At 47.3% G+C, this 26,380-nt stretch overlaps 1 protein-coding gene across 1 annotated transcript in view; it reads left to right on the top strand.

The window, feature by feature from the left end:
• The first annotated feature begins 2,831 nt into the window (after positions 1–2,831).
• The window catches only part of SNX29 (sorting nexin 29), a 469,938-nt gene continuing 446,389 nt past the window's right edge, over positions 2,832–26,380 (top strand). The window contains exons 1-4 of the mRNA XM_077773189.1: positions 2,832–2,853; positions 3,008–3,169; positions 3,689–3,780; positions 6,272–6,324. Coding sequence (XP_077629315.1) covers positions 2,832–2,853; positions 3,008–3,169; positions 3,689–3,780; positions 6,272–6,324 — 329 coding nt within the window. The remainder of the gene's footprint in view (positions 2,854–3,007; positions 3,170–3,688; positions 3,781–6,271; positions 6,325–26,380) is intronic.

Below are 26,380 nucleotides of genomic sequence, written 5' to 3' on the forward strand. Positions count from 1 at the left end.
GCCGCCTGGGCTCCCTTTGCCCTACGAGACTCCCTTCCCCGAGTTCCCAGTCAGGGCCAGGATGGCCGCAGGTACCTCTTCCGAGGACAGGGTTGTGTCCCACAAGTGCACTTCTGACCCTCAGAGGGATTGCAGCCGGGGAGCGTGAGGGGAGGGCTGGGGCCCGCACCACCTCAGGTTGGTCCTCTGCAGGGAACGGGCTTTTCTCCCCACCACAAAGAGAGGCTTTGCCAGGTGGGGCACAGGAGGCTGCCGACCTCTTGTCTAGAGCAAGCAGTGGCTCACGACACTAGGGAAAAGATCCGGGATCATCATGTGTACCTGGAAGGGTAGGGTGTGAAACCCTCGCGTTCAGGTGCGTTCAGATGCAGGTCAGGAGCCAGCAGCCTCACCGTCCCCTGGGACTTGTGAGGACTACCGAGTTTCAGGCCCCACCCAGCACTGCTGAAGTGGAACCTGCCTTTTTTTTTTTTTTTAATGTTTTATTTATTTCTGAGAGAGAGAGAGAGAGAGACAGAGAGACAGAGAGAGAGAGACAGTATGAGCAGGGGAGGGTCAGAGAGAGAGGGAGATACAGAATCTGAAGCAGGCTCCAGGCTCTGAGCTGGCAGTCAGCACAGAGCCCGATACGGGGCTCGAACCCATGAACTGTGAGATCATGACCTGAGCTGAAGTCGGATGCTTAACCGACTGAGCCACCCAGGCGCCCCTTTTGACTACTTCTTATAAGGAGAATCATGTAGTATTTATTTATTTTTTGTTTTTTTATTTAATTTTATTGTTTTTAAATGTTTTTATTTATTTTTGAGAAAGAGAGGGAGAGTGCATGCATGTGCATGCAAGTCAGGAAAGGGCAGAGAGAGAGGGAGACACAGAATCCGGAGCAGGCTCCAGGTCGGAGCTGTCAGCATAGAGCCTTACGTGGGGCTCGAACTCACGAACTGTGAGATCATGACCTGAGCCTAAGTCGGGCACTCAACCGACTGAGCCACCCAGGCGCCCTGCAGCATTTATCTTTGTGGGGACTTAGCACAATGTCCTGGAGGTTCATCCATCTAGCAGATTGCAGAATTTCCTTCCTTTTTAAGGCCGAATAATAGTGCTTTGTGTAGCTACACCGCATTTTTCTTATCCCTTTATCTGTGGATCGACACTTGGGCTGTTTCACATTTCAGCTTCCGTGAATGCTGCTGCTGTGAACACGAGTGTCCAAGTATCTCTTTGAGACCCCGCTTTTGGGTGTCTACCCAGATGTGGAATTGCTGGGTCACATGTTAATTCTATCACATAAATTACTTTTATGACAAAACAAAATGGCACAGGCATTTCAGGGTGGAAAACCTTGTCAGGTTTCCAGCTGGCAGTGCCGGGCCAGGTAGCGTCGTTGGAGGCAGTACTTGGAAGAATGAAGAAAGAGAGCCTGACTCGTCCATCCTGGCCTTAGAGAGAGAAGAGCGGAAGCCGAACAAGTTACACAGGGAGCAGGATTTATTGACAGATGTAGGCGTCAGGAGAGGTGCGTCTGGGGGTCTGGGGCAGGTGGCCCCCCCGCCGTGCCGCATGACGCTCCGGCATGGCCTTGTGGGGTGGCAGCGACATGCAGGCCATCCTTTCCCAAACCCCTCCGGAAACAGGGACAGTGGCAGCGTTGGGAAGTCAATGTATCACCGTGTGTCCCTGGCGTAGCTCTCGGCTGCCCTTGTCGCTGGCTCTCGAGGGAGGCGGGAGCCTCGTGTGCTGGCCTGGTCATGACGGAGGCTCATAGTTCCACCAAGTAGTGTCCAAATGTGAACAAAACCGACACAAAACTTGTTATTTTGGTCCGTGAGGCCCTTTGCGCCTGCCCCCGCCTGCTTGTCTCATCTTTACTTCCTCTTTTTTGCTTTCTGCTCAAGTCACCGCTGATTTCCCTGTGGTCCAGGAAGACCAGAAACCAAGCGTGTTCCCGCCCCCGGGGACCCCCTGGCCGTCTGCTCTGCGTGTCTGCCGTAGCCCCCCAGGCTCGTTCCTGATCCTCCCGGAGGGCTCAGCTCACCTGGCGCCCATGCGGAGAGGCCTTCCACCGCCGCCCTGGCCGACGGGGGCTCTTGCTTCCTTCCTGTCTCATCAGCCCATCTGGTTTTTCTTCCGAGTATCTTTTTTCTCACGTCAGCCCATTTGAGGTTTACTTGGGTGCTCTTGGTTTTTTCCCCAATAGAAGGTTTGCTCCCAGATAAGCTGGCTCTCATATACCAGTTACCTGCTGTGTCCCCAGCACTTGGGGAGCATTGCCTGGCACACGGGAAAAGGCAGATGAACACCGAGTGGGTCATGCACACAGTGCTGCCCTCCTGGAGCTTCACCTTCCCCGGCTGCGGCGTGGTGGGGGGGCTGGGGGTGTCCTCATCCCTTGCTTATAGGGCGGTTGTGGAAATTACAGGACGTAAGGCACGCAGAGCACTGAGTTTAGTGCCTGGCACGCAGGAAGTGCTCAACACAGGGTCATGGTAGTTATCAGCCCAGTGGCCCTGCTGTGACTGGGACGAATTGCTGACCGTCTCTGAGGTGATACCCAGCTGGCACTCCCTGGCGAAGCCTCTGTTGGGTTGCCCAAGAGAGAAGCAGCTGGTGGCACTTCCGGGCTTGTGGTGTGGGGTGTCTGCTTTCGTACCTCTGAATGTGTCTCATCTGAAATGACTGCGTTCTGTGTCTGGCGTATCATTATATGTAGGTGCGCCTCTGTTGTTTGGGGTCCCCGGGCCTCACGAGGGACCGCAGATGTAGCTCTGACAGGGGTCTGCTTGGTGCTTTAAAATGTCCCTGCCTCCGACCCTCATACCTGGAAGTTCAGCATGTGCTACGCGTACTGCCTAGGTATGCTTTTGGCCGCAGGTAGCAGCCCGGCATACAGCGGTTTGAGCAAACAGGGTTACTTGCTGTGTGAGAGGCCGGAGATTCCTGGTATTGGTTCAGCTGTGAAATGGCATCGGGGCTGGTGTCTCTGTGATTCACTTGACCTTCCCGCCAGAATTGTTGCTTCATGGCTGCCCCCAGTGTGTTTATGGTGAAGGCGGGAAGGGTGGAAGGAGGAATGAAGCCTCTAACACCTGTTCTGCTGAGAAAAGGAGTAATTCGGTGGTGCAGCTTGTACTGCGGGAGGTGGGCTGGGAAAAGGGTGTTGGGGATGACGGTGAGGTCGGCCAGTGGGCCGTGCCCGCCACGCTGGGGAGCCTACGCTGTAGTTACCCTGTGGGTTCTCTGCTGGGGGCAGTTTTGTCCCCTGGAGGACACGTCTGGAGACATTTTTGTTGTCACAACTGGTGAGTGTGTGTGTGTGTGTGTGTGCGCGCGCGCTCGTGCTTTTGGTATCTGGTGGGTGGAGGCCAGGGACACTGCTAGACACCCTGGCATTCACAGGGCAGCCCCACCACAGAGGGACCCGGCCCAAACGTTAGGAGCGCGCAGGTGGGGAAGCCCTGGCTTGGACTATCCAGGACGCAGGACTATCCAAACTATCTTCAAGTTTAGGGAACATGAGTTCAGGTGCTTTCCTGTGACGCATGACAGTCAGATGGCCTGGCTGCATTGTGACGATGTGGATGATCGATCCCTGGTCTCGTTGATCTCCTTACAGAGGGAGCTGATGCTAGGTGGGGACAGCCATCCACCAGGTGGCAGAAAGTGTTGATAAAAGGCTTGTGTCCAGCAGAGCTAATGAATCCTTTTTGCATTTTAGGATCACAGAACAATGACCTGAAAAGACAGTTTCTGCTGGAGCGACTCCTGGATGCTGTGAAACAGGTAAGAGGAAAGCTCACATGTGACCCTGGGGTCGAGTCACGGTGTCAGGCAGTCGTCTCTGCCCTTCCGTGGGCACGGGCTTAACTCTCACTTTCCGGGAGCAGCGAGGCTCGCCGCGTTCCCCGGGACATGGCAGAGCAGGCTGGGCGGTCCGCAGGGGTGAGGAGGGGCGCCCGCCTCCTGACCTTGTAATGCCTTCGGAGGACCCCATCTCTCACAACGTCGCCGTGAGCGGAGCCCCGCTGTCTGTTTCACAGTCTCCCTTCCGAGCACTTGTGTTTTAGGGCACCTCTTCACGAGCTGAGGTGGTGGGTGAAGGTAGCACAGGCACAGCAACAGAGGCAGATGGAGGGGTGAAGCTGCACCCAGGGTCGGGTGGGCCCTCCAGGAGGGCTCTGCTCTGATTCCTCCATGCTGGTTTTGGTGTCCGGCCTCTGGCTGGGCGCGGAGGCCAGCTTTGGCTCGCGGCTGGCATCAGTGTGCTCGCCTGGCCTGCGCGTGCCACACGGGCATCGTTCAGTGCATGTTTGTCACGTGCCAGGCCCTCGGCTACGGGCTCTATGTTTAGTCCTTCCAGCCAGCCTCTGAGACAGCCCCTGCAGTTGTTTCCATTTGACCCACAAAGAAGCTGAAGCTCAGAAAGGTCCAGCGATTTGCTTCAGGAGTTATAGGTAGTAAGCAGCAAAACGAGCATCCAAGCGGGGGAGTTGCAGGTAGCTCACGTTTTGGAAAGGTGACTGATAGTTATATGCATGTTAATAACAACGTAGGGCGGTAAGTACTTGTATAGAAGTGCGTGTTGAGTGTGGACGTGAACCCAGAGAACTTGGCATCTCTCTGTCCTCCTGGTGTCCCGATGTGGTGTATGCTGGAAAGGATGCAGGCTCAGGTGGAGCTGGAGTCGAATACCAGCTTCACCTCCTCCATGCTGTGTGTGATGGCCCTCATCCAGCCTCTCTGAGCATCCCTCTTCTCTGTAATCGGGTCATTGATCTCTAGAGTGCTGTGGAGGGAATTGCTATTATTAAAGCAGGGAAAGGGCCCAGCGCCCAGGTGACAGCAACGGGGCCCACGTTGTTCATTTCTTTCTTTGTTCTGGAAGTGGGAACTATAACAAAAATGAAGAAACAGGTGGAACCACTTTACATATATGTATATATTTTTAAGTTTATTTATTTTGGGGGGAGCAGAGGGGAAGAGAGAGGTGGAGAGAATCCCAAGTAGGCTCTGCCCTGTTAATGCGGAGCCCGATGCAGGGCTTGAACTCACCTGGAGATCATGGTCTGAGCCTAAATCAAGAGTTGAATGCTCAGCCGACTGAACCACCCAGGTGCCCCTGGCACCACTTTAAGTGTAGCTGTTAAAGAGAAATAAGTTGCAGCTCATGCCCAGAGCTGCTGTTCTTATTGTTGTTAATTACTTTAGTGGGTAAAAGTATACATATGTCTTTTAAAAATCAATCTTACATATAATTGAGGCATGCAATAAAATACACTAATTTTAAGTGTGCAGTTCCAGGAGTTTTGACAAATGTGTCATTTATTTATTTATTAAAATGTTATATTTATTTCTGAGAGAGAGAGACAGTGTGAGCAGGAAGGGTCAGAGAGAGAGGGAGACAAAGAATCTGAAACAGGCTCCAGGCTCTGAGCTGTCAGCACAGAGCCCGATGCAGGGCTCAAACCCATGAACTGTGAGATCATGACCTGAGCTGAAGTCGGATGCTCAAACTGAGCCACCCAGGTCCCCCGACACATGTGTCATTTAAAATCATCCATCCATCCATCTATCCATCCTTTGGATGAATACGTTCTGGAACCTTGTGGGCCTGCTACCCACAGTGGAGACTGCACACCTTAAAACAGAGTAGTGGCAAGTGCTGCTGGCTGTGCAGAGTTGTGAATTGAATGATAAAACTAAAAATGGTTAAAATGGCGAATTTTATGTTATCTGTATTTTGCCACAATTAAAAAAGAAAGAATGGTTTGTTTTTGTATCTGCCCTGGGTGAATTGTCATTCGGCACAACCAGATGATATGTTTGAGGCTTGAATCATGCTGCCATAATTTTATAGCCATTCATCACAACTTTGGGCCCTTTCCAAAGGCACCCATCATCACAGATTTGTGTAAGTATTAATTGTCACCTGTTGGGAGCTCTGTGTTCACACAGTCAGCTGCTGACATACAGAAGCTTCTAGAGAATCTGCACAAGGCTATGTTCTTTTGTTTTCCTATGAGCATTGTTTCCCCACAAGCCTCCCTTCTGTACAAGCGGGAGATGAGGGCTTCCCGTAAATGGCAGCTGGGAGGCTGGGGTGTCCACCGTCTCACATCTTGGCTTGACGCCCGGGGCACGGGGACACCCTGACCCAGCACATGGGGTTTCTGGCCCCGCGTGTCCCGTGACCCCGAAGGCCTCTGTGGGCTGTTTGTGATGTGTGAGCGTCCCATCCTGACTGCCAATCTCAGCCGCTTCTTTTTCCGCGCAGTGCCAGATCCGCTTTGGAGGGAGGAAGGAGATCGCCTCAGATTCCGACAGCAGGTAAACGCGTCGCTTCTGAAATAATCTACAGTCAAGACCAAAAAGGCGGCCAGAGATGAGTTGCTTCTGTATTGTGTCTGCAGCCGAGGGGTGCGGCGATTCAGAGTCTAGAATCCTGTCTAGAGGATTCGCGGCTTCCTGTGGTACTCCTTCGCCTAGTCCGTGCTGAGCGAATCACTTGAGATACCTTTCTGCATAGTTACTTTCAGGGTTACTGATAACAATGGCATTGCAGACATCTAAGCAGCGCGAAAGGAGAACAGGCTGTTACGTAGCCATTAAATTGATGTCTGCACAGCATCGGCTTGAAGCTGAGAAGTGCATATGTAGTAATTTACAAATTATGTGTTAAAAAGAGCAGAATATAAAATTATGTAGATGCAGAGTGACGCTAGCTGTGTTAAACCACCTCACCTGGTATGTGAAGAACATACCAGAATGTTGATGAGGTAATTCTGGGTCTAAGAATATTGGGAATCTTTACACTTTCTGATATTCTTCATATTTTATACTGTGATTGCTTGTTTCTTTTTTTTTTTTAATGTTTTATTTATTTCTGAGAGAGAGAGAGAGACAGCATGAGCAGGGGAGGGTCAGAGAGAGAGGGAGACCCAGGATCTGAAGCAGGCTCTAGGCTCTGAGCTGTCAGCACAGAGCCCGATGCGGGGCTTGAACTCACGAACCATGAGATTGTGACCTGAGCTGAAATCGGCCGCTTAACCGACTGAGCCACCCAGGCGCCCCATTGTTACTTTAATTAAAAAAAAAAAAAAGTCCAAAAAATTGCCATTAACCTTTGTGACGTCAGAAGGACTGACGTAATTGTGTGAGCTTCTCACATCGACTGGGAGGAGACGGAAATGCTTTGGCAAAGGTAAGAGACATACAGGCATTTGCTTTGTGAAATCATTCAGGGCTGATTCACGGTGGCGGGAGGAACATTCCTGCAAAGGAAGGGACGTGAAGGGCACTTGCTCGCTTAGTGCCCGTGTCCTCCTGGGGGCTGGCAGGAGTCCCTGCCCGCTCGCCCCGTCCCGCCTGGCAGAGCTCCTTCCTGGTCTGTCCTTTCATACCCATGTCTGTGACACACTTTACCAGCTGTGGGCGAAGTGCATGGCACCACATTGTCCTAGAGTTGCGGGGACTGTTTGAAATGGGTGCCGATTGAAAACTGCACCATCCCCCGCCCCCCCGCACGCGTCCTGTGTCTTCTTTGCCTAGTTTTTCTCCCTGGCACTTAGCAGCAGCTAATAGACTGCACGTCAGGCTTGGTTATCGTGTTTGCTTCTGTCTCGGTGTCATTATGTCAGCTTCGTGGGGATGGGGAACTTTGCCGTCTTGCTGTTCACTGATGTAACCCTGGAAGTGCGTGGAAGGTGCTCAGGAAAGATCCTTCTGGGTGAGCGCCTGCACCGCCTCATACCATAGTCAGGTGTTTAAATTAACCTGTGGCACCATGAGGCTCGTGAGCTTTGAGGGCAGAATGGTGACTCCTCTAGTTTGTATCTCTCCCTTCTGCACAGGAATTTGGTGCCTGTCGCACATTTGGTTCTCAGTATGTGGTTGTCGCATTGGAGCATTAGATTGATTCATTGTTTTGGTCGTTCTTTTTTTTTTTCTTTTTAAAGGATAAAGTTACTTTGATTATAGAACTTGCCATGTTGCATTGCAATGACTGGTTTAGGAAAGCTTTTGTTCCTAGACTGTGAACATTTAGGCAGTAGGCCCTGGGTCCTGACTGCTGGCCTTCCCAGCAGAGTAGCTCACATACAGTAAGCAAAGAGTGAGTAAGTCTGTACATGTTTGCTGGAAGATAAAATAGCCGTTGAAAGTGCCAGATCAAAAGCTTTATCCTTGAGTACTGTATCCTTACTGAGATTCCTTCCTTCCTTCCTTCCTTCCTTCCTTCCTTCCTTCCTTCCTTCCTTCCTTTCCTTCCTTTCCTTCCTTCCTCTTCCTTCCTTCCTTTCCTTCCTTCCTTCCTGTATCAGTGTCTATTTCTTTCTTTTTTTTTTTTTGATGGCATTTAATTTTGAGAGAGAGAGAGAGACAGAGCATGAGCAGGGGAGGGGCAGAGAGAGAGAGGGAGACAAAGAATCTGAAACAGGCTCCAGGCTCTGAGCTGTCAGCACCGAAGACAATGTGGTGCTTGAACCCATGAACTGCGAGTTCATGACCTGAGCCGAAGTCGGTTGCTCAACTGACTGAGCCACACAAGTGCCCCAGTGTCACTTTCTTTATTCTGTTTCATTGATCTTTTTGTCTCTCCTTCCACCCATATCATATGGTTTTGATAAGTGTAAATATAGAATAATTCTTTTTTATGATTTGTACTTTATATGTTGTTCTTGAGGCTCTACTAGGGGCTTGGCCTGGGTCAGCACAGGGGTCCTGATTTGGGGACATAAGGTCCCCCTGCATCAGAATCATCTGGGAGGCTTGCTTATTCATTAATAATACAATTCTCCCTCGCATCCTAGACCACGTGCATGTATGTGTGTGTGTGTGCGCGCGCGCATGTGTGTGTGCATGCACGTGTGTGTGCATGCACGTGTGTGCGGATGGGTGAGGCCGTGTGTGCTCAGGGCTTCTTCATCCCTTTTTTCTTTCATAATTGTCCTGTTCTTTTGTTGAGAGAGAGAATCCATCTCTACACTAATAAATTTTTATTGGGTAAAATATTATGTTTTATAGTAGAAGTTAAAAAGTTAATTCCCTCAATGAGAGCTGTGGTTTATGGCCAAATGGAGTATGCTGCTCTATGTTAATAATAATAGTTACCACTTCTTACTTATTTATTTATTCATTTTGAGAGAGAGAGAGAGAGTGAGCGAGCGCATACGTGCAGCACAGGGGCAGAGAGAAGGAGAGACAGAATCCCAGGCAGGCTCCACACCATCAGCGCACAGCCCGATCTGGGGCCTGAACTCATAAACTGTGAGATAGTGACCTGAGCTGAGATCAGGAGTCGGGCGCTTAACCACCTGTGCCACCCAGGTGCCCCCGTGGTTACTGCTTCTCACGTCTCGGGCCACTCCTTGTTCATGTGATGCTTAGTCTTCTGCACAGTGTCTGGAGCGGCGGCGCCATTCCTTCCTGGCAGATGAGGAAACACACTTAGGAGAATGACCAGCTGGCATGAGACGTCTGAGCGAGTTAGAGTCGCAAGTGGGACCCTGGGTTCTGGGGCTCTAGAGTCCGTTCTTCCCGTGTTATGCTGCATCTAGTGACTGTGTCGGTTTTGAAGCTGCGTTAAAAAAATAGTTTTTCCCCCACGTCGAGGGTCCCTTCTCCACATCAGAGTCTCGGTCTTTTCTTTGAAATATGTTTGTGTAAAAGTGGCACCACCTTCATGTAGGAAAGGCCACATCGTTGTCCTTATTCTGTGAGAAAGCTTAACCTTGCAGTTAGCATTCTGTTGTGGGGTCTGAAAAGATAGATGAGTCCCCTTCCTTCTGCACCCTGCCAAATGGCCCAGCAGTAGAGTCACCTCACCTTTGTCACGTCTCTTCCACCGCCCCCTGTCACCCTGTCCCAGCCACCACACCTCCCGGAGGACGGCTGCCGTCGACGGACTCCCCGTCTTCCTTCGTGTCCTGCTTCCTCTGCACGGCGAGACCTGTGCACAACGCAGTCACTCCGCCCTCGAGAGCCTTTCCCTGGCTTCTCTTCGCTCTTTGGAAAAGACTCGCATCCCTGACACAGGCTGACTCCTTGCTCCAGCCACCCTGGCTTGGCCTTTTCTGTTTTTGTTTTGTGTGTTTTTAAAACCTCTTGATCATTGTCGGAGAAATCTTCAGATTCCTGACACCAGTTCTCCCCCGGCCCCCGCCAGACCCCGAAGTCCTGATCATCTGGGTCTCTTTTCCTTGCTCTGTACCTTGGATCTGCAAACTTTCTGGGGGGGTTGTCCTTTGTGACCCATGCTCAATGCTGTCATAGATTGGAAATCTCTGTTTCAGATTACGCATTTTTATGGTGGATTGATTACATTTATCCACTCAGCTACATGACAAGCTGGAAATCTGTTTCCCTACAACATGTCCATAGTGCCTTGCACATAGTAAGTGCTCAAATACTTATTGGATCACTCATTTGTTCAGCAGTTAGTTGCTGCATGACTAGCTGGTGTCAGGTTCTGGGTTGGACACTGGGGCTTCTCAGATATTTCAGAAGCGTTTCTACCCCTCTGGTGGCTTCCTTTCCACTGGGGAAGATGGTCCAGTGAGGCAATGGTTACAGAATGTGACTTGAGGGTTATGCCTAGGAGGCTGTGTATGTGCCCTGGGCAGGCTGGGGTGAGAGTGCTCTGGCTCTCGGCTCTCGGTGCCTGGCTTCGAGTCTGGCTCTTCCCCTTTGTGGCTGAGCCACCTGCCTTACTTCTCGGAACCCAAGAATTAGGTCTCCTGTGATATTGTGATTCAAATAGGAAACATATTTGTTCTTTGCCATACTTGGCCCTGAGCTCTAAAACCTCTGGAATTTCCAGTTGAGGGTGGTAAAGGTGTCTTCTGTTATGTGAATGCAGTGACTTTTAGAAAGTCCCAAAGGTTGGGGGTGGGTTGCCAGGAGGACTAGCCATGCTATTAGAGCCTTGGAACTTTCTCCCCGCCCCAGGGAGAGGTGAGGGGCTGGAGATGGAGGTCAGTTGCCAGCTGCCTGTGATTTCATCAATCATGCCTGTGTCATGAGGCCTTCATAAAACCCCAAAAGGACAGGGTTCAGAGAGCTTCTGTGTTGATGAGCACAGGGAGAGAGGCGCGGCTGGGGTGGGCACGGAAGCTGCGTGTTCTCTCCTTTACCTGGCCCCTCGCAGCTCTTCCCCCTGGCTGCTCCTGGGTTCACACTATCCTTTTATAATAATGGTTTATAAAGTGAAATATTTCTCTGAGTTCTGTGGGCTGCTCTGGCAAATTAATCTAACCCACGGAGGAGGTCGTGGGAATCTTCGAGGTCCATAGCCAGTCAGGCAGAAGTACAGGTGACGACCCGGGCTTGTGACCGGCATCTGATGTTGGGGCGGATGTGTGCAGTCTCGTAGACCTGAGACCTTCTTCTGAACAGTAGTAATTCACAGTAGCCCCACTTTTGGTTTCGTGGAGAAAGCTCTATTAATTATAAGGGAATATAAGGAATTAAACAATTAGAGTAAATATAAAGAGGGAGAGAGATACAGAGAAGAATAGACAAGTTTTAATACATCCAGTCAGGTACTCCCAACAGCCCCCCTTCCGGCGGGGGGAGCCCAGTGGTGAACGGCCCTGGTGGCATCCTGATGGGGGTCTGGGTGGAGCGTCCTCCCCTCAGGTGGGACTTCCCACTGGGTCTTCCCAGCAGAGCGGTACCCACGCTGCCCTTGTGTGGTCTATGGTCAGTCCTCAAGTCCGTCTGAGTGCGGCCCTGAGCAAACTATTTTGTACTGTTTGTCTTGCTGTGTCTCACAATCTCGGGAGGCCGGGCATCTCATCTTTCCCTTCCCTCGCCGGTCCATTCCAGGGGCCAGCCTGGTCCGGCTCTGGTTGGCGAGGCAAGTGAATCCCTCTCAGTGTCGGGAACAGAAGGGCCAGCTCTGATCCTGAGGGCAGATACGGAGCACTGGCCAGCTGAGCCCCCCATGACTGTGCGTGTGGCTCTGGGCAGACACACACGACCAGTCACACATCAAGTTCTGTGCAGAACAGGCCTTCACCTGTGGGGTCTCATGTGTCTCCAGGCAGAGAATGTCAGAATTGCGTTCGCACGCCCGGCTGGTGTCGGAGAATTGCTTCGTGGTGTGGGGAAACCCACACGTCTGAAAAGGTGATCAGAATCAGGTCTATGCTGCCGGTTGGAGGATTAAGTCAGATACTGTGTGTAAAAGTGCCACGTCGCAGTGTGAATTTCACTGCCTAGGGAATGAAGTCTGGTGGGGACGGCCCTCGCTCAGCTGAGCGTCCTGCCATGCTGTCTACTGGCACGGGTAGTAGTCTGCAGACAGAAGGGAAGGGCACATGCCAATTAGTGAGGCTTCTCGACGTTCTCTTTTGCTTTCAGAGAAACAACCGAAGAGGGAAGATTTCCTTCCATGTAACTCTGGGTATAGTTCTCAGACCCAGTTTGGAAAATGAAGCTCCTTAGACGTACTTCTTCCTGCATCATTCTCCTACAGGAAGCTAAGAACAGTGACTACTAAGATATAATTGGAAGGGATTTTTTTTTCTTAAAAGGCCAAGTGTTATCTTCGAATGCCATTGAAAACTCACTGTCGTAGGTAAAGTTCTGGGCGTGACTGTGAGTGTTGGCCGAGGGTCATAGCTGGATTCCAGTCAGGTGGATGGACACCAGTAGGAGCCTTTGAAAGGAGCAGACAGACAGCAGCTCTATCTGCCAAGGCTCTTGGGCAACAAGGGACAGAAGTCTGCAGCTAAGGATGTTGGGAGCTTGCAGAGCTGATGGAAGGCCAGATTTGGAAACAGGAAGGAGTCCAGGCAACTTTGGAAGCCTCCTACGCCGGAAATAGGGGCCCAGAAGCGGTCTCCTAGCAGGAATGCTGGTCTAGTTAAGGTCTTGCTGCTGAAGTGACTCTCACTCTGCTCAAGATTGACGGTCCAGGGAGGAAACACCTGATTGGCCAGTCTCAGGTCACATGACAGCCTCGGGGCCACCAGCTGAAGTATTTGGCTGAAGGAGCTTCCTGGGAGCCCGCTGGCTTGTGTAGTGCACAGTGGCTACTTGGGTCACCATCCCAAGACAGGATCCAGTGAGGAAGAAATAAAGTTTCAAATGAAATCTGGGTGCTGTTATGAAGGTGGCTGTTATGAATGAACACAGGGCGGCTGTAATGCCCAACAGTTGTCCCTTGTGGCCGCTGCATCGTAGTGACAGTCTTTCTTGTGACAGTACCATGTGGTTTAAACATGTTGATGTCTGGGGGTGCCCGCGTGGCTCAGTTGGTTAAGCTGCGGACTTGGGCTCAGATCCTGATCTCACAGTTCACAAGTTCGAGCCCCACATCAGGCTCTGTGCTGACAGCTCTGAGCCTGGAGCCTGCTTCGGATTCTGTGTCTCCCTCTCTCTCTCTGTCCCTCCTCTCTTGCTCTCTTCTCTCTTTCTCAAAAAAATAAACATTAAAAAAATAAAAAGAAATAAAGATGTTCACGTCTACATGATCGGTTTCATTTGATCCTCCAAATGACCCTGAGGGGTAGGCAAGCAGGAGTGGGGTAATTTCCCTACTTTTACAGGTGTAAAACCTTGGAGGCTGCTCCTTCTTGTAACTTAGTATGTAACAGTAACTTAGTATGTAGTGCGCGTTGGTGCGGGAGCACGCACTTCGTTAGGTGGGTCGCGTGGTTTGTAGGTAGTGGAACAGGACTGGACACAGACTTTGTGTTCCTGTTCTCTGACACTGTAGCCCCTCTTGTTCTTCTGACAGCACAGTTTCCCCAAATAGAACTGAATATTCAGTGTTAAATGCCATGGCATTCACTTCCTTTCAGCTGCCTAGTGCCTCAACTGTTTGCCTTTTCTTTCCCGATCTCCATGATACTGGGGGAGAGACCTGGTCTGGTACTGACTCTCCATGGTGCTGGGGGAGAGACCTGGTCTGGTACTGACGTTAGGTTGAGTTAAACGACGTTGCTGATATTTGATCATTTTGACCTACGAAGATGACAGTATCCTGCAGGTCAGAGTCCTGTGTGTCCAGCACCCCCACCTCTTTGAACAGCGGCCCCGGGCTTAGTCTTTCTCCTGCAGAGTGGGAGGGACGTCGACTTAGTGGGGCCCATGATGCGGGCTTCCATTTGCAACAGCGGTAGAGTCTTCCCTTTTAAAACTTTTCTTTACATGCAAAACAGGAGTCAAACCCAGGACAAGTAAATAAGGGCACCTGTGCGCAGATGTAACAAAAGCTGCCCGCAGTTTGTGAATGACTCAAGTCTGGGAAAGAGCGCTGGCAGGTGTGAAGCGGCCGTGGGCTTTTGTACGCAGTGCTAGCCTGTTACACCGAAAACGCAGAGCGTGCGTGCGTGCGTGTGCGTGTGTGTGTGTGTGTGTGTGTGTGAGAGAGGGAGGGTTGTTTGAACTTTCGGAGATTACACAGCAGGACGCCGCGGTCCTCCTGTCAGGTGTCAAACCCAGAGGCGCCTACTGGGTTTTGTCCTCCCAAAGCTGCCCGGGGGGACTTGGGGGCTGTCACCGGGCCCCCGAGCGCGTGCGCATGGTTCTCGTCGCCCCTTTTGTTGCAGGTGGCACCCCGCTCTGTTTTGCTCTAAGAACAAAGATCCATTCCTGTGCTTCGTTAAAATTATTCCCCGAACCGTCAGTCACGCTGGGCTCTGGAGAGGCCGAAATGTTATGTTTTGAATAGTTTGCCTTCTGGAAATAACGGCCCAAGGACTCAGCAGGCACCGGAAGTTACCTCCAGGGCTAGATGCGGTATTGTTCCTCAGAAGCGTCTCCTTCCTCCATGGAATCCCAGAACGCCATCTGGAAGGTGTCCCTTGGACTGATCAACGGCAGCCCAAACTTGGGGCCGGCAGGATGAGTGTGGGATTTGGAGCTCAGAGTTTGAATCCTCGTGTTGCCAGCCCTGAGTCACGGTGGACTGTGGGCAGGTTTTGACTTTCTTGTGCCTTAACGTCCTCATCTGTAAATGGGGACAGCAGTAACCTTATTGACTTGGTAGAGTTGCGAGTCAGTTTATATGAAGCGTGACAGCTAGTATGTTTCCAGAAATCGTTAGCTATTGTTACTGTCATTGTAATTTTAGGTAAAGTATCTCGATACTTGGTAATATTCTCTGCACACTGGGTCTCTTTGCCCTGAGGGGGGTCATGGGTGGGCTTTGGGTATATGTCTCAGAACATGTAGGAATTGTACATTTTTGTGACCCTTTCGGGGACTGTTGTCAGTGGAAATCAGAGAGAGGAGCATTTCTTTTCCTTTTAAGGCTTGCCAGGGAAGAGGGATTTGTTTTGGTGATTTTACTTTACCTGTGAAGAGATGGAAACATTTGTGAACTTTTCAGGAAGCTACGAAACAAAACTGGCTGCCCTTCACTGTTCCCTGATGTTATTCTCAGCATAGCTGAAAACCGTCCCTATTCCTCTGGACACTTAAGAAACCACATGGCTTTTTCAGGCATTTCTTTTCCTCTTTTAAAGGTCTCTGGATGCTTATCATGTGAATTTTGTCTTCAGTTTGTCATGGGTTTCTTCCCAGCCTATTAGTTTGAGGTGTTGATTGGATGTTCTAATTCTTTTCATCCTGAAAAAAAAAAAATATATATATATATATACACTTAAAATTTTTAAACATTTATTTGAGAGAGAGAGAGAGAGAGAGAGAGGCTCAAGAGGGGAGAGGGAGGGAGAGAGGGAGACACAGAATCTGAAGCAGGCTCCAGGCTCAGAGCTGTCAGCTCGGAGCCTGACGTGGGCTCAAACTCACGAACTGTAAGATTCATGAGCCGGGGTCAGATGCTTAGCCAACTGAGCCACCCAGGTGCCCGTTGTATATTCCTTTATTTTACTGTATTGATCAAATAAATGATTTCTTTTTGGGAAAAGATTCTTTTCAGATACTGGGGAGCTCTAGGGCGTTTAGCAAATCTGAGCACATTTCCATGTCTGAATTTCAATAAATATTTGAATTGTTTATATTTATAGCTGTTGAAAATAGTGCTTGGCCCACAGAACATAATACATAAGCACTGTCGTCACCGTCATCATCATCACTGCCCTGATAGGGGAGAGAGGCCATGAGCATGAAGTCTAAGCTCTGATGTTAGACGCCCACCCCACCACAGATCCCCAGTTCCCAGCTGTGTCATTTTGGACTTGATCAACTCCTCCAGGCCTTTGTTGTATCCTCTAGAAAATCAGGTGATAATCATGGTCCCCACTGCCTTATATGTAACAGTGTTTGTCTGGCACAGCCAGAAAGCACTTACTAAAACTCACTAAACTTACTAAAACTCAGCACACTGCCTTTGCCATACCAGTGTTTGGGCTAATTTGGAAACTAGAGACTAGGATGATTGCTCGTTAATTCCTCCATCCAGCAGTTATCTGTTGGCAGACTACCGTGTTGGCCTTAGGGGTGTAAACCGGACAAGATAGTCGTGTCCTCAGGGACCCCAGGACTGAGCCTGGGAGGAAGGTATGTAGATTGTGGACAGTCACGGAGGCCTGTAGTAGCGATTACATAGCACAGTCGTGAGGGGTGGGCACTGGCTCTTTTGTGGTCAGATGGGCAGGATGGGCATTGCAGGCAGCAGAGGTAGTGAGTGGGAAGGTGTCGGGAGGCGTGAGCACATGGGGGGGTTGTGGATGATGTGTTGTGTTGGGAGGTGATCTGGAACGTCAGTAGGTGTGAGCTTTACCCATTGGGGTATCGTTTTTTTTTCTTTTTTTAAAAAATAAAATTTGTATTTATTTTATTTTATTTTATTTTATTTTATTTTATTTTATTTTATTTTATTTTANGGGGAGCGGCAGGGAGACCAGGAGAGAAGAATCCCAAGCAGGCTCCGCTCTGTCAGCGTCGAGTCTGACTCGGGGCTTGAACTCTTGTACCGTGAGATCACGACCTGAGCTGAAACCAAGAGTCTGTTGCTTAACTGACTGAGCCACCCAGGTGCCCCTAAAATTTTTTTTAATGTTTCATTTATTTTTTGAGAGGGCGAGTGTAAGTGGGGGAGGGGCAGAGGGAGAGGAGATAGAGGATCCGAAGTGGGCTCTGTGCTCATAGGCTGACAGCAGGGAGCCCGATGTGGGGCTCAAACTTATGAACCAGGAGATCATGACCAGAGCTGAAGTCCAGATGCTCAACCGACTGAGCCACGAGGTGCCCCCCTCATTTTTTTTTTTAATTTTTAAAAAATTCGTTTTGAGAGAGAGAGAGAAAGAGAGAGAAAGAGCAGGGGAGGGGCAGAGAGAGAAGAAGAAGAGAGAGAATCCCAAGCAGGCTCCACGCCATTAGTGCACAGCCCAGTGGGGGGCTTGAACTCACGAACTGTGAGATCATGACCTGAAATCAAGAGTCAGGTGCTTAACTGACTGAGCCCCCAGGCGCCCCAATTAGGGTATCATTTCTTGAGCTCTGGCCGTTTGCATACGGTTTTCACAGGTCTTGCCATTTCTGTATACCGCCTGAGCCAGGTGTTGGCGTGCGGTGAAATTCGAAGGCCCTGTCCTGTGAGTCTGGTCTTGTCCTAAGTAACACCATCAGTGAGATCAAAGATGGACGGCTGCTTATAGTTTTTCTTGACGCACTGAAGTGATTAACGTAAAAATGTTCACCTGTGTCCCTCTTGAAATCGTGTCATGTACCGTACGCCATGGCAATGTGTGGACAAAGAAACAAAGAAGGACAATGGCATAGTCAGACCTGCATTTCTGGAGGAGGTGTGGGGGGATGGGCGGGGTGCCATGGGACCCGGGGAGCGGTGGACAGGAGGGCGGAGTGGAGGGGGTGCTCTCAGGAGGAGAGACGGAAGGATCGAGAAGCCTTGTGACTGAGCCGTGATAAGCCCGAGGCGCTGACTGGACGCAGAGGATGAGACGTCCGTTCTCTGGCTCTGAGGTGTGGCCAGAAATCAGAACAAATCGTGCTGTTTTTACTTGTTCCCTTTTGTTTGAAAGCAGACTTCTGCGTGGAGTTTTCTTTCTCCCGGCTGTGGGTTCCCACCGGGCTTGGAGATCCCATGCGCCAGCCGCTTAATGTCCCTTCTGTGTCTTCTCATTTCCCGTTTATTCCCTCCTTCTGCCTTCTCTTCCGCTTTTAATGTAACGGCCCGGTTGGCGGATTCCGTGCCAGCTGCCAGCCCCTGCGCCTGGGTTTGAACCGCCTCCTCTGCCGGGAGGAGCCCGGACGGCGTTAGCGCCCGTGCTGACTGCTGGAGGTCTGTCTGCCCCCGAGGAGACAGTACTGGGTTGGTGTTAGTAGCTTGTGAACACGGTCAGAAATGAGGGTTTAGTCCATTTAGGAGTTGCTTCTTGTTTCGAATTCTGGCTCCTCTGGTAGAACATTCATCTGATTTCTTTTCGTGTGTGTGTGTGTGTGTGTGTGCGCGCGCGCGTGTGTGTTTATTCATTTTTGAGAGAGAGATAGAATGTTAGCAGTGGAGGGGCAGAGAGAGGGAGACACAGAATCCGAAGCAGGCTCCAGGCTCTGAGCTGTCAGCACAGAGCCCGACACGGGGCTTGAACCCACGCACTGCGAGATCATGACCGGAGCTGAAGTTGGTTGCTCAACCGACTGAGCCCCCAGGTGCCTCACATTTGATTTCTTTCTACCTGCCTGTCTGCCACTCAAACCTTCACACTTAACGGTGTCTAGAAAACTACTGCCTTGTGAGTTGTCGCCCTTACCAGGCTTGCATTTTTTTTTTCTGGTTCTTTGTCAACTTTTTTTTTTTTGGCCTCTTTTTTTCTCTACCATATCCTCTCCTCCCTCCCTCCGGGCACCTTGTGTTCACGACTGAGAATTTTTTGTTCTGTGGTTTTCTCTGTGTTATAATTTTTACAAATTAAACATACAAATAAGACAAACACAGGTTTTATTGCTATTGTTTAACAAAAATGGAATCATATGTAATGTTCTGCTTCTGCATTTTCTCTCTTGGCACAACCCCATCAAAATCTTTGCAAGTTACAATTCCAAGTTTTGAAGGTCTGACAGGTGGAAAGTAGTGGCCCGCTGTCACTTTAATTTCCTTGATTGCTAATGAATTTCATTATCTTTCTTTTTATGTATTTTATCTTTTTTAATATGTTTTCACTATTTGGCTTTACTCTTTTGTGCAAAGCTCCTTCATATTATTTGCCCATTTTTTTATTGGATTATGTATTCCCTTGTCAGTTTGTGAGAGCTCTTTGTACATTGTAATTAATTAACCTTTCATCTGTTTTCTGCTTTGCAAATATTTTTTTTTCAAGTCTGTCCATTATCCTTGTAAGCTCAGATAACAGTATCGATTATGAAACATTTAAAATTTTTTACATGATTAAATGTCTTTTTACAGACCCATATACCTACCTATCAGTTTCTAGGTTATCAATGTTTCAAAAAGATCTTCCCTAATGTTAGATTGTGCATGTGGTGTTTTTAAATTCTCTTGTAAGGGTTTTTATTGTTTACAGTTAAGACTTTAATCCACGTAGAATTTTCTTTTGTATGGCCCATGGGATAAAACTAAAACCAAATTTAGTTTGTTCTAGATGGTTGCCATCTTTCTCCCAGATCTTTCTGGCTCCCTCTGTTTCTGGCTGCGATTTACTCAGTGCAGACAGAGGACAACCTAGGTCACAGTGCAGGGCTGATTGAGGGTGCGGGGCTGGCCGCATTCTGTGGTCCTGGGGCCCCCTGACGCAGCAAGGAGTCGGGGGGAGGCCCCTCCCATGCTGGTGCCGCCAAGCTGGGATGAGCGGCCTCAGTCTCAGCCCTCATGCTCTCACTCTAGAGGAGTTTGCGTGCATTTTTAGGGACACTTAAGTCTCCTTAAATAGTGGCAGAGGTGTAAATAATTGAGAGAACATAGTCCTTGAAACCCACTCCTCTTTCTCCCACAAATGGGAACCATACCGTTTATCTTACTCTAAAACTTGATTGTTTTTTGTTTTTAAACTTGGCTGTACATTATGGAGATTGTTCTGGATCAGTAGGCCGCAAAATGGTGCAGCTTATTGTCAGTGGCATCTGTATGGCCAATGCCAACTTTCACTGCGTAACTTCATCAATTATGAGGCACAGATTGAATTTCAAAGAGGATGTGTGGGGGAGAAAGGTGCTTCTTAGGGTTAGTTAGATATGGCGTCTCATTCTTTTTGAATTTCTATGTAAGATTTTGTAGTATGGAGATACTAACTTACTATTTTCCTGCTCATGGATATTCAGGCCATTTCCAGTTTTGTTTTCTGTGATTGCTATTGTAAACAGTGCTGCAGTAAAAATGTTTGTGTGTATATATACATAGCTTTGCCAACTAGTGTTTTTCAATTTAATTGTTTATTTAAACTTTAAATTTTGAGATAATTGTAGATTCACATGCATTTGTAAGAAATAATATAGAAAGATCTTGTTTACCTTTCCCCTACTTTCCCTTACTTAATAATATCTTGCAAAAACTCTAGGGTTAGTAGTTCAGATTTCCCTAGTTTTGCTTTTACTTATTTGTATGTGTGTGTTTAGTTCTGTGAAGTTTTTTAAAATTTTTTAAATATTTATTTTTGAGAGAGAGAGATAGAGCGTGAGCAGGGGAGGGGCAGAGAGGGGGGAGACATGGAATCTGAAGCAGGCTCCAGGCTCTGCACTGTCAGCACAGAGCTGCACTTGGGGTTCGAACCCACGAACCGTGAGATCATGACCTGAGCTGAAGATGGACGCTTAACCGACTGAGCCACCCAGGCGCCTTGAAAAAAAAATTTTTTTTTTTTTTGAGAGAGAGAGGGAGAGGGAGAGAGAGGGAGAAAGAATCTCAAGCAGCCTTCTTGCTCCGTGTGGAGCCTGACGTGGGGCTTGATCTGAGCCAAAATCAGGGGTTGGATGTTCAACTGACAGAGCTACACAGGCGGCCCTAGTTCTGTGCGGTTTTATCATTGCATAAGGACGTGTGTCCACCCCCGCCGTCATGATGGGGACTATCCACCTGTGGACCTTTTGTAGCGCACCCAGCTCCCTCCTGTTCTCTCTCTCTCCATTCCTGACTCTGGCACCCACCAGTCCATCTGTCCTCCGGTTCAGTACTTTGGTCACTTCAGGAATGTTGTTATTAGTGGAATCATACGGTGTGTAACCTTTGGGATTGGATTTTTTTTTCACTCAGTGTGATTCCTGTAAGATGCACCCAAGTTGCTGGATGTATCAGTACTGTGTGTGCGTTTTTATCGCTGAGTAGTATTCTGTGGTGTGGATGGACCAAACTCTATTTATTCGTTAACTCAGTGAAGGACATCTGGGTTGTTTCCGGTTTTGGCTGTTGCCAATAACACTGTTAGAAACATCCGTGTTCATTTTGTGTGTGTGTGTGTGTGTGTGGGAACATAACATTTTCATTTTTCTAGTCAACCAAGAGTGCAGTTTTTGATAGTTGCATATTCAATTTTATAAGAAACTGACAGTGCTTTCCAGACTGGCTGTACCATTTAGATTCCTGCCGATTGTATGAGTCCCGGTTCCTTAGCATTTTTGCCACCATTTGGTATCGTCATGATTTTCGATTTTAGCCATTCTTACAGGCGTGCAGTCATATCTTATGGTAGTTTTAATTAGTATTTCCCTAGTGATGTTGAACATATTTCCCCATGCTTGTATATATGTGTATGCTTTTTGCTCATTTTTAAAATTAGTAGTGCTTTTTATTTTATTTTATTTTATTTTTTTTAATATTTTTATTTTATTTCTAGGAGAGAGAGAGAGAGGCAGCGTGAGCAGGGGAGGGTCAGAGAGAGAGGGAGACACAGAATCTGAAACAGGCTCCAGGCTCTGAGCTGGCAGTCAGCACAGAGCCCGACGCGGGCCTCGAACCCACGAACCGCGAGATCGTGACCTAAGCGAAAGTCGGACCCTTAACCGACTAAGCCACCCAGGCGCCCCAGTAGTGCTTTTATTTTTATACGATACATTGCTAGAAGATTTCTGAGCCGCAGTATATTGTACTGTCTGATCTCTTTGCAGAAAGAAGTAGCAATTCACATTCATATCCCTAATAGTGCTCACTCACACATTCTCGTGCTCAGCCTGTGACTGGTTTTAAAATCCGTAGTCCTGAATTGGAGTCTTAGTATTGTTACTAAGACTGAGTATCTTCTCATCTCTTTATTTCTAACTTTCATGATGTGTTTATTGACCTTGTTGAATAGTATTATTTGAGTTTCTTGTCTTTCTCTTAACTGTAGAAGCTCTCCACGTATTACAGCTTTTAATGCTTTGTCAGCTATATGTCCTATAAGTATTTTCTCCAGTATGTCATTTATTGTTATACCATATTTTGGTATCTCTTGCCATATAGAAATTGAAAAATTTTATTCAGTTAATTGTATGAACCCTTTAAAATTTTGGTTTTGGAGTATATCATCCTGAGGTTCTTCTGTGATTTTCTCTATTATTTTTACGTTTTATTTTTTCCCATTTATATTTTTCTTCATCTTGATCTATTTGGAATTCTGTTCTGTCTGGAGCTTGAGATAGAAGTTTATTCTTATTTTCTTTCAGTCCTATAGCCAGCTACTTGTGGATAGCCCAGTTCTCGCCCGTCTTAATTGAAGTGCTGCCCTTAGGATATAACCTGTTTCCGTATTTCTTTGTTTTTTTTATGAGGGGATTGTCTGTACTGCTCTGTTGGTTTGTTTATGCTTGTATGCCAGACTGCACAGTACTGGTCCTTCCTGGGATTAGTATTGGAATCGTATGTACTTTATACTTTCTTTGGGGAAGGAATGACACTTTTATTTTAATAAATCTTTTTTTAGTAACTGACTTTTTTAAAATGTTTAATTTTGAGAGAGAGAGAGAGAGACAGCATGAGCAGGGGAGGGTCAGAGAGAGAGGGAGACACAGAATCTGAAACAGGCTCCAGGCTCTGAGCTGTCAGCACAGAGCCTGACGAAGGGCTCGAACTCACAAACTGTGGGATCATGACCTGAGCCGAAGTCAGATTCTTCATCAACTGAGCCACCCAGGTGCCCCTATTTTGATAAATCTTATTCAGGAAAATGGCCTTTCTATTTATTTTGATCTTTATACCTTTTAAGAAAATATTATAGTTTTCTTCATATAGGACTTTTTCTTGTTTAAGAGCAGGATTTATTTTACTTTTGTTATTGTTGTAAATGGAATTCCCTTCTTCCATTTTGTCTACTTAAAAAATCAAATTTTAATATTACAGTTTTACTTACTGCAGTATGTTTTTAAAGTTTATTTTAAGAGAGAGAACGCACACACACACAAATGAGGGAGGGGCAGAGAGAGGGAGAGACAGAATCTCAAGCAGGCTCTGCACTATCCATGGTGAGATCATGACCTGAGTCAAGATCAAGAGTCAGATGCTTAAATGACTGAGCCACCCAGGTGCCCCTGCAGTATTTTTGATTTGCGGGTTAGAAACACTTTAAAAAAAAAAAATCTTTTTGTAAATCTGCTTTTTTTTTAAAAATTTTTTGCTTAACATTATGATCTAAACTTTTTAAACTGCATTTCAGGTTCTCTATAAGCATTTAAAATAGTTGTACAATTTTTCCTCCTCATAACTTTTAAATCATATTTCTTCATTTATTGTAGCTTAAGGTAGCAATATTCTGGTTTTTAAGACATGAATACTTCTTTAATGCTTGTTTGGGAAAGAAGCTAAGTTCAGGAAAGCATAAAGGCAAGAAAGACCTTAGCAGTAGTTCTTTTACCAAGTGGCTCTGAAGTTTTTTCACATATTTCCCTTTAGGATTTTTTTTAGCACAGTTGAGAGTCTACTTAATATATAGTTTTCTATCCCACTTATATTTCATTTTATATTATAAACCTGTGGGTCTTCGCTGTAAGCTCTTGGTAGGCGTTTTAAGGTCCCCATAGCACTTGACGATATGCTATGTGACTGTTCATTGAACTAGGTCCCCAGTGTCAGATCTTTAGGTGGTTTGTAACTTTCCGCAGGTGTCAATAATGTTGTTTTGAGTATTTTCATTTGCAAATCTTTATCTGACTTGTAGACTGCAGCTGAGGCGTGGGCTTTGCCAGTAAAATTCACAGGCTAAAGGACATGAGCCTTTGGAAAAGTTAGTTCATAACGCAGAGACACAGAGCCCGGCCCTGCGAATGGCTGCCATGGAAGGGCCTCGCTGTAGCATCGCTGNCGGGTTAGAAACACTTTAAAAAAAAAAAATCTTTTTGTAAATCTGCTTTTTTTTTAAAATTTTTTGCTTAACATTATGATCTAAACTTTTTAAACTGCATTTCAGGTTCTCTATAAGCATTTAAAATAGTTCTACAATTTTTCCTCCTTATAACTTTTAAATCATATTTCTTCATTTATTGTAGCTTAAGGTAGCAATATTCTGGTTTTTAAGACATGAATACTTCTTTAATGCTTGTTTGGGAAAGAAGCTAAGTTCAGGAAAGCATAAAGGCAAGAAAGACCTTAGCAGTAGTTCTTTTACCAAGTGGCTCTGAAGTTTTTTCACATATTTCCCTTTAGGATTTTTTTTAGCACAGTTGAGAGTCTACTTAATATATAGTTTTCTATCCCACTTATATTTCATTTTATATTATAAACCTGTGGGTCTTCGCTGTAAGCTCTTGGTAGGCGTTTTAAGGTCCCCATAGCACTTGACGATATGCTATGTGACTGTTCATTGAACTAGGTCCCCAGTGTCAGATCTTTAGGTGGTTTGTAACTTTCCGCAGGTGTCAATAATGTTGTTTTGAGTATTTTCATTTGCAAATCTTTATCTGACTTGTAGACTGCAGCTGAGGCGTGGGCTTTGCCAGTAAAATTCACAGGCTAAAGGACATGAGCCTTTGGAAAAGTTAGTTCATAACGCAGAGACACAGAGCCCGGCCCTGCGAATGGCTGCCATGGAAGGGCCTCGCTGTAGCATCGCTGGTGATGATCTGCCCAAAACGCGAGCTCGGGCCAGTGCTGTTCAGTGGCTGACCTGTATGCGTGCAGTTGACTCCATTCCAGGTGACATGGGAAGCATCCGCCTGAGGATAATCCAGTCCATTTTCATAATTGTACTTGGTTTTCACCAAAAGGTTCCTCGACCATATTAAAGGAGCACTACGAAACATGCCCTCCTTCTTAAGGTTAATTTGATACTGTTCGTCACCTTAGCCAGGTACATGTCTTTTTTTTTTTAATGTCTTATTTATTTATTTCTGAGAGAGAGAGAGTGAGAGACAGCGTGAGCAAGGGAGGGTCAGAGAGAGAGACACACACACAGAATCTGAAGCAGGTTCCAAGCTGTCAGCACAGAGCCCGATGCGGGGCTCAAACCCACAAACCGTGAGATCATGACCTGAGCTGAAGCCGGACGCTCAACTGACTGAGCCACCCAGGCACCCCCAAAAAGTACAGGATTCTTTAGAATCTTAGTATAGATTAACGTGGCAGGTTAAGGAGTCTTGAAATATAGGTCACAGCTCAGGAAAACCAGTGGCTGCAGAATTTCAGCAGTAAACTAGTTAAGCTCATGCGCGTCCCCCTGTGCTGATGGCGGTGGATAGTTTTACATTCAGCAGGAGCAGGCGATTTAATTTTCCGTTCATTAACCCCTTTACTCCTTTATCAAGCTTTACTGAGCACCTTGAGGGAAGTTTTTTCTAAATAGCTTTATTGAAGTCTAATTTACATACCATACAAATCGACCTCTCGTAAGTGTACAGTGCAGTGATTTTTTTTACAGTGAATTTATAGAGTTGTGCAGCCATTAACACCATACAGTTTTAGAGGATTTTCATTACACCAGAGTTTTCTGTTGTGCCAATGGATAGTCTATCCCTGATTCCAGCGTTAGAAAACCACTAATTGACTTTTGGTTTCTATATATTTATCTTTTCTCGGCATTTCATGGAATCCTACAATGTGTGGCTTTTTGCATCTGACTTCTTTCCCTTAGCATGATATTTTCAAGGCTCATCTTCGTTGAAGCCTGTGTCAGTACTTCACTCCTTTGTATTGCTGAGCAGTATTCTCCTGTATCGATACACTGCATTTTACGTATCCCTTCATTTGGTAAACACTTGTGTGCATAAAAACTTGAAGTAATTTTTTTTGACTGGTGCTTTTTATTTAAAAATTTTAATTGTTTTATTTATTTTTGAGAGAGAGAGAGAGAGAGAGAGCGAGCCAGGAAGGGGTAGGGAGAGAGGGAGACACACAGAATCCAAAGCAGGTTCCAGGCTCTGAGCTGTCAGCACAAAGCCTGACATGGGGCTTGAACTCACCAACCACGAGATTGTGACCTAAGCATAAGTCAGACATTTAACTGAGACACCCAGATGCCCCTTAATTTTTTTTTTTTTAATTTTAGAGAAAAAGCAGGAGTGAGGGAGGGGGCAGGGGCGGGTGGGATGGGAAAGG

The sequence above is a fragment of the Crocuta crocuta genome, unplaced genomic scaffold, assembly GCF_008692635.1.
Source record: "Crocuta crocuta isolate KB4526 unplaced genomic scaffold, BGI_CrCroc_1.0 scaffold16, whole genome shotgun sequence".
Lineage (NCBI taxonomy): Eukaryota > Metazoa > Chordata > Mammalia > Carnivora > Hyaenidae > Crocuta > Crocuta crocuta.